This window comes from Tarenaya hassleriana, unplaced genomic scaffold (assembly GCF_000463585.1).
Source record: "Tarenaya hassleriana unplaced genomic scaffold, ASM46358v1 Cleome62, whole genome shotgun sequence".
In the NCBI taxonomy this organism is placed as follows: domain Eukaryota; kingdom Viridiplantae; phylum Streptophyta; class Magnoliopsida; order Brassicales; family Cleomaceae; genus Tarenaya; species Tarenaya hassleriana.
In genome coordinates, this window is record NW_010968712.1 from 66392 (window position 1) to 81793 (window position 15402).

The window sequence follows — 15402 nt, forward strand, 5'->3', positions numbered from 1 at the left end:
GAAACTGGAGAACAGAGTGAATGAAGTTGATTCGCTTCTGTGACAGAGTGAATGAAACTTCAGTTCTGTGAAGTTGATCTGTGTTGTGCTGATCATCATATCTGATCAGCTACTTGGTTTTTCGGTTTATGTTTGTAGTTTCGTCTGTTGTGCTGATCTCTGTTGTTTTCTTGCTAGTTCCTGTCGTTCTCCTAACTTGTTGAACTTAATGGATAGTTATATCCTAGTTGCTATGGATTGCTTCTGTGCTGTGTGAGGTTTTAGTGTGTTCAAGCAGAAAGTCAAAAAAGGGGGAGATTGTTAAAGCAAGGAAACATCATATTCAACATCTAGAAGCTTCAAATCAACAAATGGAAGTTTGGAGCTGAATCTGGAAAACACAAATGGAAAGAAGCTGCAAAAGGAAAGAAGACAGTTGCATCAATGAAGAAAAAGGAAAAATGCATATTATGAAGATATGGAGAGAATCAATGGACGGGATATATATAGACTGAAGACGTGATTGTCAAAGGTAGCGAGATTAAGTTTTCTGAGAGAGAAGAGTCTGTAATCTCGGAAAAGCACATGTACGGGAAACACTGGTGAGAGATTTCTGAGTGAACGGGAGTTTACCTGAGGGGGAGTCTTAAGTTACAGACGAACCGCTCGTTAGGCCTAGACGCTGTCTAGGGAGACACGGGGTGTGCGTTGCACACATAGTGTGTGTTACTGGTAGAATTTCTTGTGGTACGGGAAGTCTTACTCAGGGGGAGTAAGACCGGGTGAGTTGAGTGCTACTTGGAAAGGTTGAAGTGTACTTGACTCGTATCAGAGAAATAGAATCAGTTTGGTTTTTCTGGTTATTGAAAAATCGTGTGATTGTAATTTTTCAGCAGACATAACTCGTGCCATGTGCAGATCAATCTCTTCCAGAGCCATTCAGACAATCAGATTCAAGTCAAACCTCACGTCTCTGAAGAATGCACTGGACACACTGATGGAAGTTGCATATAAAGTGGATAAAACCTAATGTTTTGGAGGTAACAGGCAGATCATTGCAGGTTCAGCTTAGGAGATGGCAAACAGAAATCCAAGAAGTTTTCAACGAATCTTCTTCCTTTCAAGAGGAACAGCCTGCTTCATGTGTTTTGTCATGCAGACATGGCAAGAAACTCACAACCATTCTCGAGAAAGTTTAAACCTTTGAGAAGCTAGGTAAACACATGGTCGAAGCATTTCATTCGGATGGTTCATATGAAATAGTTGAATACATATCCGGGTCTTCCATTTCAAGATTAAACAACAACATCACATATATTGGAAAACATTATGGATAGTTTGAAAAGAGAAAATGTTCAAAAGATTGGGATTTGGGGTATGGGAGGAGTTGGGAAAACGACTCTGGTCACTACTTTGAACAATAAACTTCATGAAGAGTTTGGCAAACAACCATTTGGTATGGTGATTTGGGCAACTGTATCTGCAGAGTTGTCTTCTGGATCTGTAAATCCTTCAGAAGATGACGCTCCTAAAACAAAGTTGAAACCCTTTTTCTGGGATAAAGTGCAAGCTAACCCTGACCATTCAATGGTTTGGAATGAGATAAGAACAGGATCCTTCCAGTGAGTTACAGCTTCCTCTTTGGGTTTTCCTCTGTTGGGCAACTGCGTGCATGATTTTGCGATTTTGTTCTTCTGTTGTGAACGGATGCTGATAAGAATCCATTTGTGATGCATTACAGGTTCAATGAAGAGATGATAGAGTCGCTATTTGGATATGCGACTGCAGACAAGAACAAAGGTGAAAGGAAAGATTTGTCTTCGCAATCTGCCTTACCACAATTTGTTCAGATTCTTGATCCAAAGAAAGCACAGAATCTGTCTATCCTTCTGCGTGCTCTGAATACAACAAGTGAAGAGGTCCGCGACGCACTTCATGAAGGTAGCTTCCCTCTCATTGCATTTCTTTTGTTGGAAAATGAAAATAGTTAAAGCTCAAGTAATAATCTATCTGTGCCTATATCAGCAAAATGATCAGAAAACCCAATTAAATCAATATTTCCAGTGGACTTATATTTGTAGCCGTTTCTTCGTGTCCCTTGTGACATCATGCTCTAACATATATTGTTGAATCAGGCAATGAGCTCCCGGTAGAATTTCTTCAGGCTCTATTGAAGATGGCACCAACAGCTGACGAAGAACTAAAGCTAAGACTATACTGTGGAGAAATAGCACATTTAGGACCAGCTGAACGTTTCCTAAAAGCATTGATTGATATCCCTTTTGCTTTCAAGCGACTAGAGGCTCTGCTTTTTATGTGTACTCTCGATGAAGAAATGACCTTTGTTACTGAATCATTTGCCACCTTAGAGGTAGGTCCTGTTAACCTTAACAGAACCTGTTCTTAAAACTGATTGGCTGAGAATAATAGCACTGTCTTCCTCTTGGGTTCTTCTCTTCTTTGAATGCGTCTTCCTTGATACATTTTGTAGGTTGCTTGTAAAGAACTTAGAAGCAGCCGGCTTTTCTTGAAGCTCCTTGAAGCAGTTCTCAAGACGGGCAATCGCATGAATGATGGTACATTCAGGGGTGGTGCTCAGGCTTTCAAGCTGGACACACTGTTGAAGTTGTCAGACGTAAAGGGAACTGATGGGAAAACAACCCTCCTCCATTTCGTGGTTCAAGAGATAATCCGGTCTGAAGGTGTTAGAGCTGCTCGTACCACCAGGGAGAGCAAAAGCTTCTCTAGTGTGAAAACTGAAGATATTATGGCCGAGGAAACTAATGAAGACACGGAGGAAAATTACCGCAGCCTTGGTCTTCAGAAAGTTTCGAGTTTGAGCAGTGAACTTGAAAACGTAAAAAAGGCTACAGGCATCGATGCAGATGGCTTAACGGGGACTGTTCACAAAATGGGTCATGCTTTGTCGAAAGCCAGAGACTTTCTCAACTCGGAGATGAACAGTGCAGGTGAAGAAAGTGGGTTTCACGAAGCACTGAAAGATTGTCCAAAATGCTGAGGCAGAGACATCAAGAAGGTGGTAGAAGAAGAGAGAAGAATAAGCTGGTGAAACGAGGGCTTGCATTTGTTTATAATTGTTCGTGATTTCCTGATAATGTTAGATAAGGTTGGTACTCATGCATTCTTAAATTTTGTTTATTGGGTTTGATCCTTATACATTCTTCTTTTCTGTATATAGTTGTAACTTAAAATTACTTTAATTCGAATCTGTAGTTTCAATTCGAATCCCAATCTAATAATAGATTTTTTTTACTTGGATAAATAAAATTTTGTATAGTTATTAAGATTTAATAAATTTTAACCACTAGGACATGTTATTTAGATATTTAAATTTTTATTTACTTACATTTTTAGAAGAGAAATAAATTGAATATTATGAATTTACTTTATCTTAATAATTTGATGATTTTAATTAAATTGAATTATTTATAAAATATTATTAATACCTTGTTAAAAATTATAATGAATTAGATAATAAAATAATTATGGTTTGATTGATGGAATGTGTTTGTCGGGTTTTATGGGTTAGTACAACTCATTTAAATTTTGTTTGTTTGTAACCCGACCCAAATAATTTGACAAGTCTAACCTCAAGTAAACTCCTCCAACAAATGCTTTGAACATTCAAGGTCTTTGCATTCTTTTATGTGGTGTTTATCATTTCAAAGTCAACGTTTGAAGATTGATGATCTGATCATCCGCTTGTAAGTCTTGTTTCTTGAATCATCTTTTTGCTATGGAATTGTTGAGTTCGATCTTGGGCTCAATCTTGGCCGACACAACTCGGGCCATGTGCGGAGCAATCTCTTCTAGAGCCATTCATACAATCAGATTCAAGTCAAACCTCACATCTCTGAAGAATGCATTGGATAGGCTGATGGAGGTTGCGTACAAAGTGGATAAGACCCTTGAAACATTGGAGATCACAGGCAGATCATTGCAGGTTCAGCTGAGGAGATGGCAAACAGATGTCCAAGAAATTTTCAACGAATCTTCTTCCTTTCAGGAGAAACAGTCTATTTCATGTGCTTTGTCTTGTAGGAATGGTAAGGATCTTGTAACCATTCTCGAGAAAGTTGAAACCTTTGAGAAGTTAGGCAAACATCTAATCGAAACATTTCATGTGGATGGTTCAAATGAAAGAGTTGAATATATACCTGGACCTTTCATTCAAAATCAAACAATAACATCACAAATGTTGGCAAACATTATGGATATTTTGAAGAGTGAAAAGGTTCAAAAGATTGGGATTTGGGGTATGGGAGGAGTTGGGAAAACGACTCTGGTCACTGCGTTGAACAATAAGCTTCATGAAGAGGTTGGCAAGCAACCATTTGGTATGGTGATTTGGGCAACTGTGTCTGCAGAGTTCGACTTGAGAAGGGTCCAAATGCAAATTGCAGAAAGATTGGGGATGGTGATCAAGTTGGAAGAAACAGATGAGAAGCTGGCAAGACAGATTCATCGGAGACTCGAAAAAGCCTGTAACTTTCTTCTGATTCTCGATGATGTTTGGAAACCCATTGACCTAAACCTTCTGGGCATTCCACAGATGAAAGAACACGAGGCTTCAAAGGTCATTTTGACTTCTCGGTTCCTGGAGGTTTGCCGGAGCATGAAGACAGATGTTGACATCAGAGTGGATTGCTTAGATGAAGAAGAAGCTTGGCAATTGTTTTGCCAAAACGCTGGGGAAGTAGCAAGTTCTGACCGTATTAGACCACTGGCGAAGGCAATTTCCCTTGAATGTGGTGGATTGCCTTTGGCTATCATCACAGTGGGGACGGCCATGCGAGGGAAGAAGATGGTCAAGCTGTGGAAACATGCCTTGAAAGAGCTAAAGAGATCAGTGCCTTGGGTCAAGAGCATCGAAGAAAATATCTACCAGCCTTTGAAACTGAGCTACGACTTGCTTGATGACAAGATGAAACCTTGTTTCCTCTTCTGCGCTTTGTTCCCAGAGGATTACTCAATTGAAGTAACAGAACTGGTGAGGTATTGGATTGCAGAAGGATTCATAGATGAGCAGGATAACCACAAGTATTCGATGAATGAAGGAATTACCTTGGTCGAGAATTTGAAGGACGCTTGCTTGTTAGAAGAAGGTGCTCGTGATGGCACGGTTAAAATGCACGATGTGGTCCGTGATTTTGCCTTATGGGTCATGTCTTCCTCCCAAGATGATTGTCACTCCCTTATCGCATCTGGCATGGGCTTGATTGAGATTCCGCAAGAAAAGTTTGTTCCTTCTATCCGAAGAGTGTCTTTGATGAATAACAAGCTTGAAAGGCTTCCTGATTGTAGTGCAGAGTGTGAAAAAGTCTCTGCCTTTCTGCTACAAGGTAACTTTCAGCTCCAAGAAGTTCCTGTAGGTTTCTTGCAAGCGTTTCCAGCTCTGAGAATCTTGAATCTAAGTGGGACACATATAAAGGCATTGCCTTACTCCCTCAGTCAGCTTCATAACCTGCATTCTCTCATCTTGAGGGACTGCTATTACCTAGAAGAATTGCCTTCCTTAGAAGCCCTTACAAAACTTCAGCTTTTGGATCTCTGTGCCACTCGTATAAAGGAATTCCCGAGAGGGTTAGAAGCATTGAGTAGCTTGAAACTGCTTGACCTTTCTCGAACACATTATCTCGAAAGCATTCCCGCTGGAATCATCTCCAAGTTATCGAATTTAGAGGCTCTAGACATGACACTGAGCCATTACCACTGGGGCATCCAAGGACAAGTACAAGAGGGGCAAGCAACACTTGATGAGATCACACACCTTCATCGGTTACTGGTTCTTTCCATCAGGGTTGTGGGCATCCCCTCTCTCTCCCCCGAAAACATCTCCTGGATCAGAAAGTTGAAGAAATTCCAACTCTTTATTGGCCCAACTGCAAACTCCTTACCCACTAGACATGACAAAAGGAGGGTAACCATAAGTAGTCTCAATGTCTCAGAAGCATCCATCGGGTGGCTACTTACTAACGCAACCTCTCTAGTTGTGAACCATTGCTGGGGTCTTAATGCAATGCTTGAAAACTTGGTAATCGATATCGAAAGCACGAGTAGCTTTGATGTCTTGAGGTCACTGACAATTGAGAGCTTTGGCAGCAGCTTAAGGCCTGCTGGTGGATGTGCAGCACAACTTGATCTCCTCCCTAACCTCGAGGAACTCCATCTGCGAGGTGTCAACTTGGAAACCACTAGAGAACTGGTTGGTCATTTGGGGTTGAGATTCGAGTCGCTGAAATTACTTGAAGTCAGCAGATGCCGGCAGCTCAAATGCCTGCTCTCTGTGGGGAATTTCATATGTTTCTTACCAAACCTGCAAGAGATACGGGTTAGTTTCTGTGACAAGTTGCAGGTGCTGTTCGACTATTATCCTGAGATAGCTCCAGCTTCCATCGAACCTGTCGTGCCCAATCTGCGTGTCATAAAGTTGACAAATCTCCCGCAGTTGACGAGACTATGTACCGAGGAAGAGACATGGGGATGCCTGGAACAAGTGGAGGTCATCAAATGCAAACTTGTCAAGAGACTACCCATTAATTCCAAGAATGCTCATAGAGTCAAAGAAATAAGAGGAGAGCCAGACTGGTGGAATAGCTTACACTGGGATAACACCAACACTAAAACAACCCTCCAGCCACGTTTCATATCCAGCACTTCTGATGTGTTCGGCGTTCACGATTCATCTTGGAAATAAACCTGGTTTTGTTGTGATAACAATTGATTTGCCTGTATCATCCTTGTAAAGTTTTCCCTCATTGAAGTTTCTGGATAATAATCCTGAACCATAAGCCATTGAAATGATCCTTCTTTTCTCTCTCAACAGGTGCGAGATCATTAGACAGAAGAAGTAAGTTTTTTTGTCAGACCAATGGTGACATCCTAAAAAGCTCTGAAAATACATTTCCTGATGTCTGGAACAGGTTGCCATCTCCTGGCAAAGCCAAAAGAATCACAGAAATGAGAGGATGTCAAAATGGTAAAACAGTTTGTCTAGTTACGACAAGAGCACAATAACTACACTTCGGCCTTGTTTTGTTCCACCTACTTCATGTTTGATTCGGAGCACCCGACCCATTCCAGCTTCTATATAACTGTAAATTAGCTCACGGGATTACGTCCTGTAACAATGATTTTGCAGCACAACAATGAACATGGGAAAGGCAACAACTATCTGGGACAATATTACGAGACAAGAAAGAAAAAATTGTTCCTTTCATAACTTGTAAAAGATACTTCATATATTCACACAAACTGTGAGAAGTTTACAAATACTAAGAACACAAGGCAAGGAAGAAAAAACAAACTGGAAAATGAAAGTGGGAAGAACACAACCCTAATCAATGAAAAACCAAAAGCTAAATGTTCTACAGCTAATATCGTGGGTACCAGGCTTTGTAGCCAAACATGTGGCACAGACAGGGACTTCCTGTCCATGATTTTGGTTCCAAGTTTAGTCTTCATCAGCAGGCTTTGAAGATCCAGCCTTCTTGGGGAGGAGGAGATTGTGGATGTTGGGCATTACTCCTCCATTGGCAATGGTGACATCGCCCAGAAGCTTGCTCAGTTCCTCGTCATTCCTCACCGCAAGCTGAATGTGTCGAGGCACAATACGGGTCTTTTTGTTGTCTCTTGCTGCATTTCCGGCGAGCTCGAGAACCTATCATTACATTGCAACGAACGTTCAATAACACATAAATCGGAGTTGGTTCGTCTGAAGGTGTAAGCAAAATACAGAAAGTATCAAAAATCCGTAGTCCTAATTAGGAAACTCCAGAAGACTACAACCAAAGTAACAGAAATCGAAAAAAAGAAATGCAAACGAATCAACGTTCATGTCGATTATCCCAAACCCAGATAGTACAATTCGAAAACAAAGATAGAGAAATGTAGAAAGATGAACAATTGAGCCCTAACAGACCAAAAGGTAGACTTCAACGTCGGACGAGAAAAAAATATATACTGACCCAATCCAAAATTACCAGCAATAGACAGAATTGTACAAGCGAGAGAGTTCAAACGCCCAGATAATCAAACCCATAATTGAAATCTAACAAAACGATAGGTTAACGTCGAGTTCAAAACCCTAGATTCACGAGGGCATAACGAGAACCAATCAGAGAAAGAGACAAACTTGATGATCAGTCAATTGAAGATAGAGAGAGACGAAAATCACCTCGGCGGCCAGATACTCGAGGACGGCGGCTAGATATACCGGAGCTCCTGCTCCGACACGCTCGGCGTACTTCCCAGCCTTCAGGAACCGAGCGATACGACCGACAGGAAATTGAAGCCCAGCCTTGCTGCTACGAGACGTAGCCTTCTTCGACGCACCAGATCCCAGAGTTTTGCCCCGACCCGCCATCTCTACTATCGGAAACTCTCTCACGAAATATCACGGAGGATAGGAAATTTGGAGATTTTCTCGGGAATAAAGTGGGAATGAGCAATAACAACCCCCGCTTGGAAAATACATATAGCTGCACAAGAAAAGTAATAGCCAATTAGACGAAAGTGCACGGATCAATATTATCCACCGTTGGATTGGAATTACGGGAAGGGCTGATATTCGAAGTTGGAGACCCACCGCTTAACTAATTTCGTACAACGGAACGAGAGAATCCCGAGATTTTCACGAAAAGGGGAATAATATTTTATTTTAAATTTAAAATAAATTATGGGATGAACTAAAATAAATTGGGCCGAAATTTAATAATCTACCCCCAATGTTGACAAATCAAGACCTTTATTCGGCCCATTTATTTATTTTGGGTCAAACCATGGAGTCTGAACCTCACCAATATTGTGCCACAATTTTTTGACAATGAATATTCTCCTCCCCCATAGAATTATATTTAATTAAATTCATCTATCTATATCTATAAAATTTCCAAAAAGAAGAGATACATGTGCATATGTGTGAGAAAGGAAACAGTGTGATTCTTGTAATATATATATGTGTGTGTGTGTGTGTTGGGCATCGAAATTGAAATGCATGATGTTACAAAACCCTTTCAAAGGTTACACAAAAGCTGGTGGATAGCACTAGACATTTATGTGCAAAACAGAAATGTATGTCCACATGCATATGAATCTTGCCAACCATAATCATAAGGAAATGCATATACATACATACATATATATATATATATATATGTATATGCATGGGAATTTATAACATGGAGGTGGATGAAAGGGAAAGGTGGGATATTAAATGTGGGTTACAGAAGGGGAGAAATTGGGGCAGACCAGTGAATGCGATGTGTGTGTGTGTGTGAAATTATGGTTCTGATTTTTATTTTTTTATTTTGCAAAAACTCAGAAGGACATATCATGTATCTTCGATTTTATCTTATCGTATTCTTTTGAATTTAATTTGGCCATTATTACACTCACCTACTCCCCCTGAATCCTCCCATCTCCCTCTCTCTCTCTATATACGTTTATATTAAGAACTCGATAGATATCAGCAATATTATCGTGGCAGTTGATAGGGGTGGCCAATTCGGGTTTCGGTCGGTTTATTTCGGTTATAGAAAAACTATAACCATTCAGTTTTTATATAAACTTCGCTTCGGTTCGGTTCGGTTATTTTTCGGTTTGGGTTCGGTTCGGTTTCGGTAAAAAATTCAGTTTTTCAAAGAAATTGTCCGTTTTTTTTCGGTTTTTTCGGTTATTTTTTATTTGATTCGGTTGGGTTCGGTTTTGATTTTTTCGGATTTAAAGAAATCATAACCGTTTGATTTTGATGTCGGGTTCGGTTCGGATATGATTATGTCTTATTCGATTCGGTTCGGTTCGGTTATTCGGTTAATAACCGAAATCGCCACCCCTAGCAATTGAGTCAACATTCCGACGGTGCCACATCATCACTCCGATATTAGAAAATTCAGTCAATATAATCAGAGGTTAAATGTGCAAACTTGCCGTTTAATATGGAAGCCTCTCCCAAATTCGAGGGTTTTATTGGAAAGTTACATGTTCAGGATTATTCGTGGAACATTTTAACAACCTCAAGATTTTTTATGGGACAAACCTTTTTATAATACGAAAATTTATCGAGTATTTGATCCGTTTAAATCTTCAAAAAAATCGGGGAAATTTATGTAAATATTACTTTTCAGATGGAGAATTTGCATCTCTATGAGCCGAATCCATTTGCCCGACCAATATTTGCATTCTGTCAAAACCTTATTATATACAAGTAATTACAACCCAAACTACATATTTTTTTAATAACAATTCTAGCAAACTTGAAGAAAACAAAATGTTTTTTTTTTTAAATTCTATTTCGGCCCTTTAAGCTTTCCTGTCTTGCATTTAAATGCCTAAAATTTTGGGTGCTCCCCATTTCATTGAAAGTTTTGAACTTTCATCAATCATTTTGTCCGTGCCAAAAAAAAACATTAAAAATCACCCCCTTTTTTGTCCCTTTTCTAATAATTTTTTTTACGGGCGTTGTTGTAACAAAAGAGCATGTCGATTAATGTAATATTGTTTGAATTCTTCAATTGTTTTCTTTGGGCATAACATTTTCTTAGGAGCATGCAATGTGTGCAGTAACCATCCAAAGAAATCATATATTTGTGTATTGCTAGTTTGATCATTTTTTATTTCTGAATATGTTGAATTGAATTGAATAACAAATCTAGTGAAAAATATAAAAACAAGGGAAAATGATATTTTCCTACACCGATTTATCCAAAACTGACATTTTCATACACTAATTTTTAATTTAACAAAAAACTACACCCAAATTCAAAATTTACCAAATTACTACACAAATTGTTTAAATTAAGGATAATTAACAACAAAATCGAAAACGACGTTAAGTTTGGTAGATTTCTGTTAAATGGCCTGCTGACGTGGAGTGACACGTATACTTTTTTGCCACATCAGTACGACACATCACATGAAAAAAAAAATTTAAAAAAAATTTAAAAAAAATTAAAAATTTAAAAAAAAATAAAAATAAAAATAATATATATATATATATATATATATATATCTACATACAAATACAAATACAAATATAAATACTCCTATATATAAATATATCTATACATACATACAAAATAAAAAAATATACATATATATATATACATCTATACAAATATATATGCATATACATACATACAAATATATTTATATATACACACATACACATATATAAATACATATATATTTATATCTACGTACAAATACAAATATAAACATATATACTCCTATATATAAATATATCTATATATACATACAAAATAAAAAAAATATGTACATATATATACATACATCTACACAAATATATATACATATAAATATATTTATATATACTCATATACACATATATAAATACATATGCATGTATATATGTATAAATACATATACACATATATGTGTATATGCATATATATTTGTATACATATATGTGTATATGCATATATACATATGTATATATATATATATGTATAAATATATATTCCAATGTATATATATGCATATATATTTGTATAGGTGTATGTATATATATGTATATTTTTTATTTTGTATGTATATATAGATATATTTATATATAGGAGTATTTATGTTTGTATTTGTATTTGTATGTGGATATAAATATATATGTATATATATGTATTTTTTATTTTGTATGTATGTATATATGTATATATATATATATATATGCATATGTATATATACATATATATACGCATATATGTATTTATATATGTGTATGTGTGTATATATAAATATATTTGTGTGTATGTATATGTATATATATTTGTATAGATGTATGTATATATATGTGTATATTTTTTTATTTTGTATGTATATATAGATATATTTATATATAGGGGTATATATGTTTATATTTGTATTTATATATAGATATGAATATATATATATATATATATGTACTTTTAATTTTTTAATTTTTTATAATTTTTTTTAATTTTTTTAATTTTTTTTAATTTTTTTTTAATTTTTTTTAATTTTTTTTAATTTTTAATTTTTTTCTTTTTTTCATGTGATGTGTTGTGCTGACGTGGCAAAAAAGTATACGTGTCAATCTACGTCAGCAGGCCATTTAACAGAAATCTACTAATCTTAACGTCGTTTTCGATTTTGTTGTTAATTACCCTTAATTTAAACAATCTGTATAGTAATTTGGTAAATTTTGGATTCGGGTGTAGTTTTTTGTTAAATTAAAAATTAGTGTATGAAAAGGTCAGTTTTGGTAAAATTGATGTAGGAAAATATCATTTTCCCTAAAAACAATAAAAGAAAAAAAACAAATTTGAAACAAAATGAAATCCAACACGCATGTTATAAAATCAAGAAATTTAGATTTGAAAATCTATATTAATTTAACAAAAAAAACACAAGATAACATGTACATGAGGACCAATTAATTGTTGAGAAATGTTTGGTAATGGTAGAAAAATGAAACACATGACCAACATTCAAATGAAACGGCCATTATAAATGCATTTTCCGTTTATTACAGCGGTGGTGGTGCATGGCATACGTGTACATATACGCGTATATAGTCGATAGATACGTAGAGATACGATTCATTCAATATGCAACACCACAACAGGCTGAAAAAGACAAACAGATTATCGTGTTTCTTCATCAGACGCAAAGCACTTTCCCTGTGTCTTGTTATCTTCTCCGTCGAGAGGATATATATACACACTTAGGAGTGAAGCGACGATTTCAGAAGAAGAGATTTTCAAAAAAAAAAAATTGAAAGATTTTCCCCAATTTTTTTTTAATTTTTTACAGATTCTCCAGAAGACAGGACAGAGAAAGGGGTAAAAAAATGGAAGCTTTAAGCAAGAGAAGCCATAGAAAGAAGCTTCAGAGAGACAAAACAGGCAACGATCTCAAGAACAAGAACATGCCCACTGTCTGGTTTTCACTGAAGAAGTCCCTCCACTGCAAATCTGAGCCGTCCGATGTTCACGACCCCAAATCCAGAAAACAGCTCGCCGCCATATCCACCAAGAGGTCCTCCTCCTCCGGCGGCGGCGGCGGATGCGGCGGCGCCGTCGGTCGCTCCGGATGTTCGAGATCGATCGCGAATCTGAAAGACGTAATCCATGGAAGCAAACGCCATTTCGAGAAGCCGCCCAGCTGCAGTCCTCGTTCTATCGGAAGCAGCGAGTTTCTCAACCCGATAACCCATGAAGTGATTCTGAGTAATTCAACTTGCGAGCTAAAGATCACCGGAGTCGGAGACATCTCCGCCGCGGAAACCGCCGGAGGGTCGACGTTTGTCGGAACATTGAGGCCGGGGACGCCGGTGCATTACCTGAACCATTCGTCCTCTTACAGGAGCCAATCGTCGGGGACTGCTTCCGGCACAAGAAAGAGTTCCTTTGTTCTGGCGGATAGAGACAGAGAAGGGTTAGGGTTTGGTGGTTTAGGGTTTCCTTCCAACAGAAGGGTTTCTCTGGACAGAGATTCCGCCATTAATGGAAGCAATTCCACGGTCTCTTGCCACAAATGCGGCGAACAGTTCAGCAAGCTCGAAGCTGCGGAAGCTCATCATCTCTCCAAACACGCCGGTAATTAAACTTCAAAAAACCCTCCAAAAATCCAAAATCTTCATAAAGTTCCAATCTTTACGGTCCAATCTTCTCCATGTTTCAGTGACAGAGCTCGTAGAAGGAGATTCGTCGAGGAAGATCGTGGAGATAATATGCAGAACGAGCTGGTTAAAGTCCGAAAACAACTGTGGACGGATAGATCGAGTTCTGAAAGTCCACAACATGCAAAAGACATTAGCAAGATTCGAAGAATACAGAGAGACGGTGAAAATCAGAGCAAGCAAGCTCCCGAAGAAACACCCGAGATGTCTCGCCGACGGGAACGAACTACTCAGGTTTCACGGCACGACCATTTCGTGTTCTCTGGGCCTAAACGGGTCGACAAGTCTCTGTATGTCTGAAACCTGCTGTGTCTGTCGGATAATCCGAAAAGGGTTCTCGACGAAACGGGAAATGAACAACGGGATCGGAGTTTTCACGACGTCGACGAGTGGGAGAGCGTTCGCTTCGATCTCGGAAGGAGACGACGACGATCGGACGGCGAGGAAGGCGTTGATAGTGTGCCGCGTTATCGCCGGAAGAGTTCACCGGCCGGTGGAAAATCCGGCGGAGATGAATGGGTTGAACGTGAATGGGTTCGATTCATTAGCCGGTAAGGTTGGGTTATACTCAAACGTTGAGGAGCTCTATCTGCTAAATCCCAAATCTTTGCTGCCTTGTTTTGTGGTAATTTGCAAACCCTTAGAGATTAATGGGGTTTAGAAAAATAAAATAAAATTAGATTATTTGTTTGTATTGTTTTTGGAGTTATTATTGAAAGTCCATTTGAGTTGTAGAGAGCGAGAGATTTTGGTTTGACTCCTGAGATTTTAGGTTTTTTTAATGGTAAATTTTTTATTCCAATTCAACATTTTTAGGTTTGTATTTGTTTTATTTTTGGTAAATATATATCTATTTAGTTTTTATTTCATTTTGAATCAATTATATTTATATTCGAATCCAATTCAAAATCTGTTTTACCAAGAAATATTATTTTTTAATCTTTTTATTTGGATTTTTCTTTTGGGTCTAAATTTGATTTTTTTTAAAAAAAAAATCTTAACCATTTACTAAATCATCCAATATTTAACCATGGTTATTTTCATCTAGAATATACGTGTCAAATATAGGGGTATATATGTTTATATTTGTATTTATATATAGATATGAATATATATATATATATATATGTACTTTTAATTTTTTAATTTTTTATAATTTTTTTTAATTTTTTTAATTTTTTTTAATTTTTTTTTAATTTTTTTTAATTTTTTTTAATTTTTAATTTTTTTCTTTTTTTCATGTGATGTGTTGTGCTGACGTGGCAAAAAAGTATACGTGTCAATCTACGTCAGCAGGCCATTTAACAGAAATCTACTAATCTTAACGTCGTTTTCGATTTTGTTGTTAATTACCCTTAATTTAAACAATCTGTATAGTAATTTGGTAAATTTTGGATTCGGGTGTAGTTTTTTGTTAAATTAAAAATTAGTGTATGAAAAGGTCAGTTTTGGTAAAATTGATGTAGGAAAATATCATTTTCCCTAAAAACAATAAAAGAAAAAAAACAAATTTGAAACAAAATGAAATCCAACACGCATGTTATAAAATCAAGAAATTTAGATTTGAAAATCTATATTAATTTAACAAAAAAAACACAAGATAACATGTACATGAGGACCAATTAATTGTTGAGAAATGTTTGGTAATGGTAGAAAAATGAAACACATGACCAACATTCAAATGAAACGGCCATTATAAATGCATTTTCCGTTTATTACAGCGGTGGTGGTGCATGGCATACGTGTAC

The 15402-nt window shown here is 37.1% G+C and overlaps 4 protein-coding genes across 4 annotated transcripts; 3 read left to right on the forward strand and 1 right to left on the reverse strand.

Annotated features, from left to right (window-relative positions):
- The first annotated feature begins 1308 nt into the window (after nt 1-1308).
- LOC104799888 (formin-like protein 5) lies at nt 1309-3207 on the forward strand. Its single transcript, XM_010522572.2, has 4 exons — nt 1309-1601; nt 1721-1920; nt 2115-2350; nt 2471-3207. The coding sequence occupies exons 1-4, from the start codon at nt 1309-1311 to the stop codon at nt 2996-2998; spliced, it is 1257 nt and encodes a 418-aa protein (XP_010520874.1). The 3' UTR covers nt 2999-3207.
- A 291-nt stretch (nt 3208-3498) lies between these two features.
- On the forward strand, nt 3499-7113 carry LOC104799889 (disease resistance protein At4g27190). The gene has a single exon (XM_010522574.2). It carries the CDS (start codon nt 3737-3739, stop codon nt 6695-6697), a length of 2961 nt encoding a protein of 986 aa, XP_010520876.1. The 5' UTR covers nt 3499-3736; the 3' UTR covers nt 6698-7113.
- An 87-nt stretch (nt 7114-7200) lies between these two features.
- LOC104799890 (probable histone H2A.3) lies at nt 7201-8452 on the reverse strand. The gene is made up of 2 exons (XM_010522575.1): nt 8177-8452; nt 7201-7660 (listed from the first exon to the last, which is right to left on the reverse strand). Exons 1-2 carry the CDS (start codon nt 8363-8365, stop codon nt 7454-7456), a joined length of 396 nt encoding a protein of 131 aa, XP_010520877.1. The 5' UTR covers nt 8366-8452; the 3' UTR covers nt 7201-7453.
- A 4134-nt stretch (nt 8453-12586) lies between these two features.
- Nucleotides 12587-14479, forward strand: LOC104799891. The gene is made up of 2 exons (XM_010522576.1): nt 12587-13571; nt 13657-14479. The coding sequence occupies exons 1-2, from the start codon at nt 12824-12826 to the stop codon at nt 14313-14315; spliced, it is 1407 nt and encodes a 468-aa protein (XP_010520878.1). The 5' UTR covers nt 12587-12823; the 3' UTR covers nt 14316-14479.
- The last annotated feature ends 923 nt before the right edge of the window (nt 14480-15402 follow it).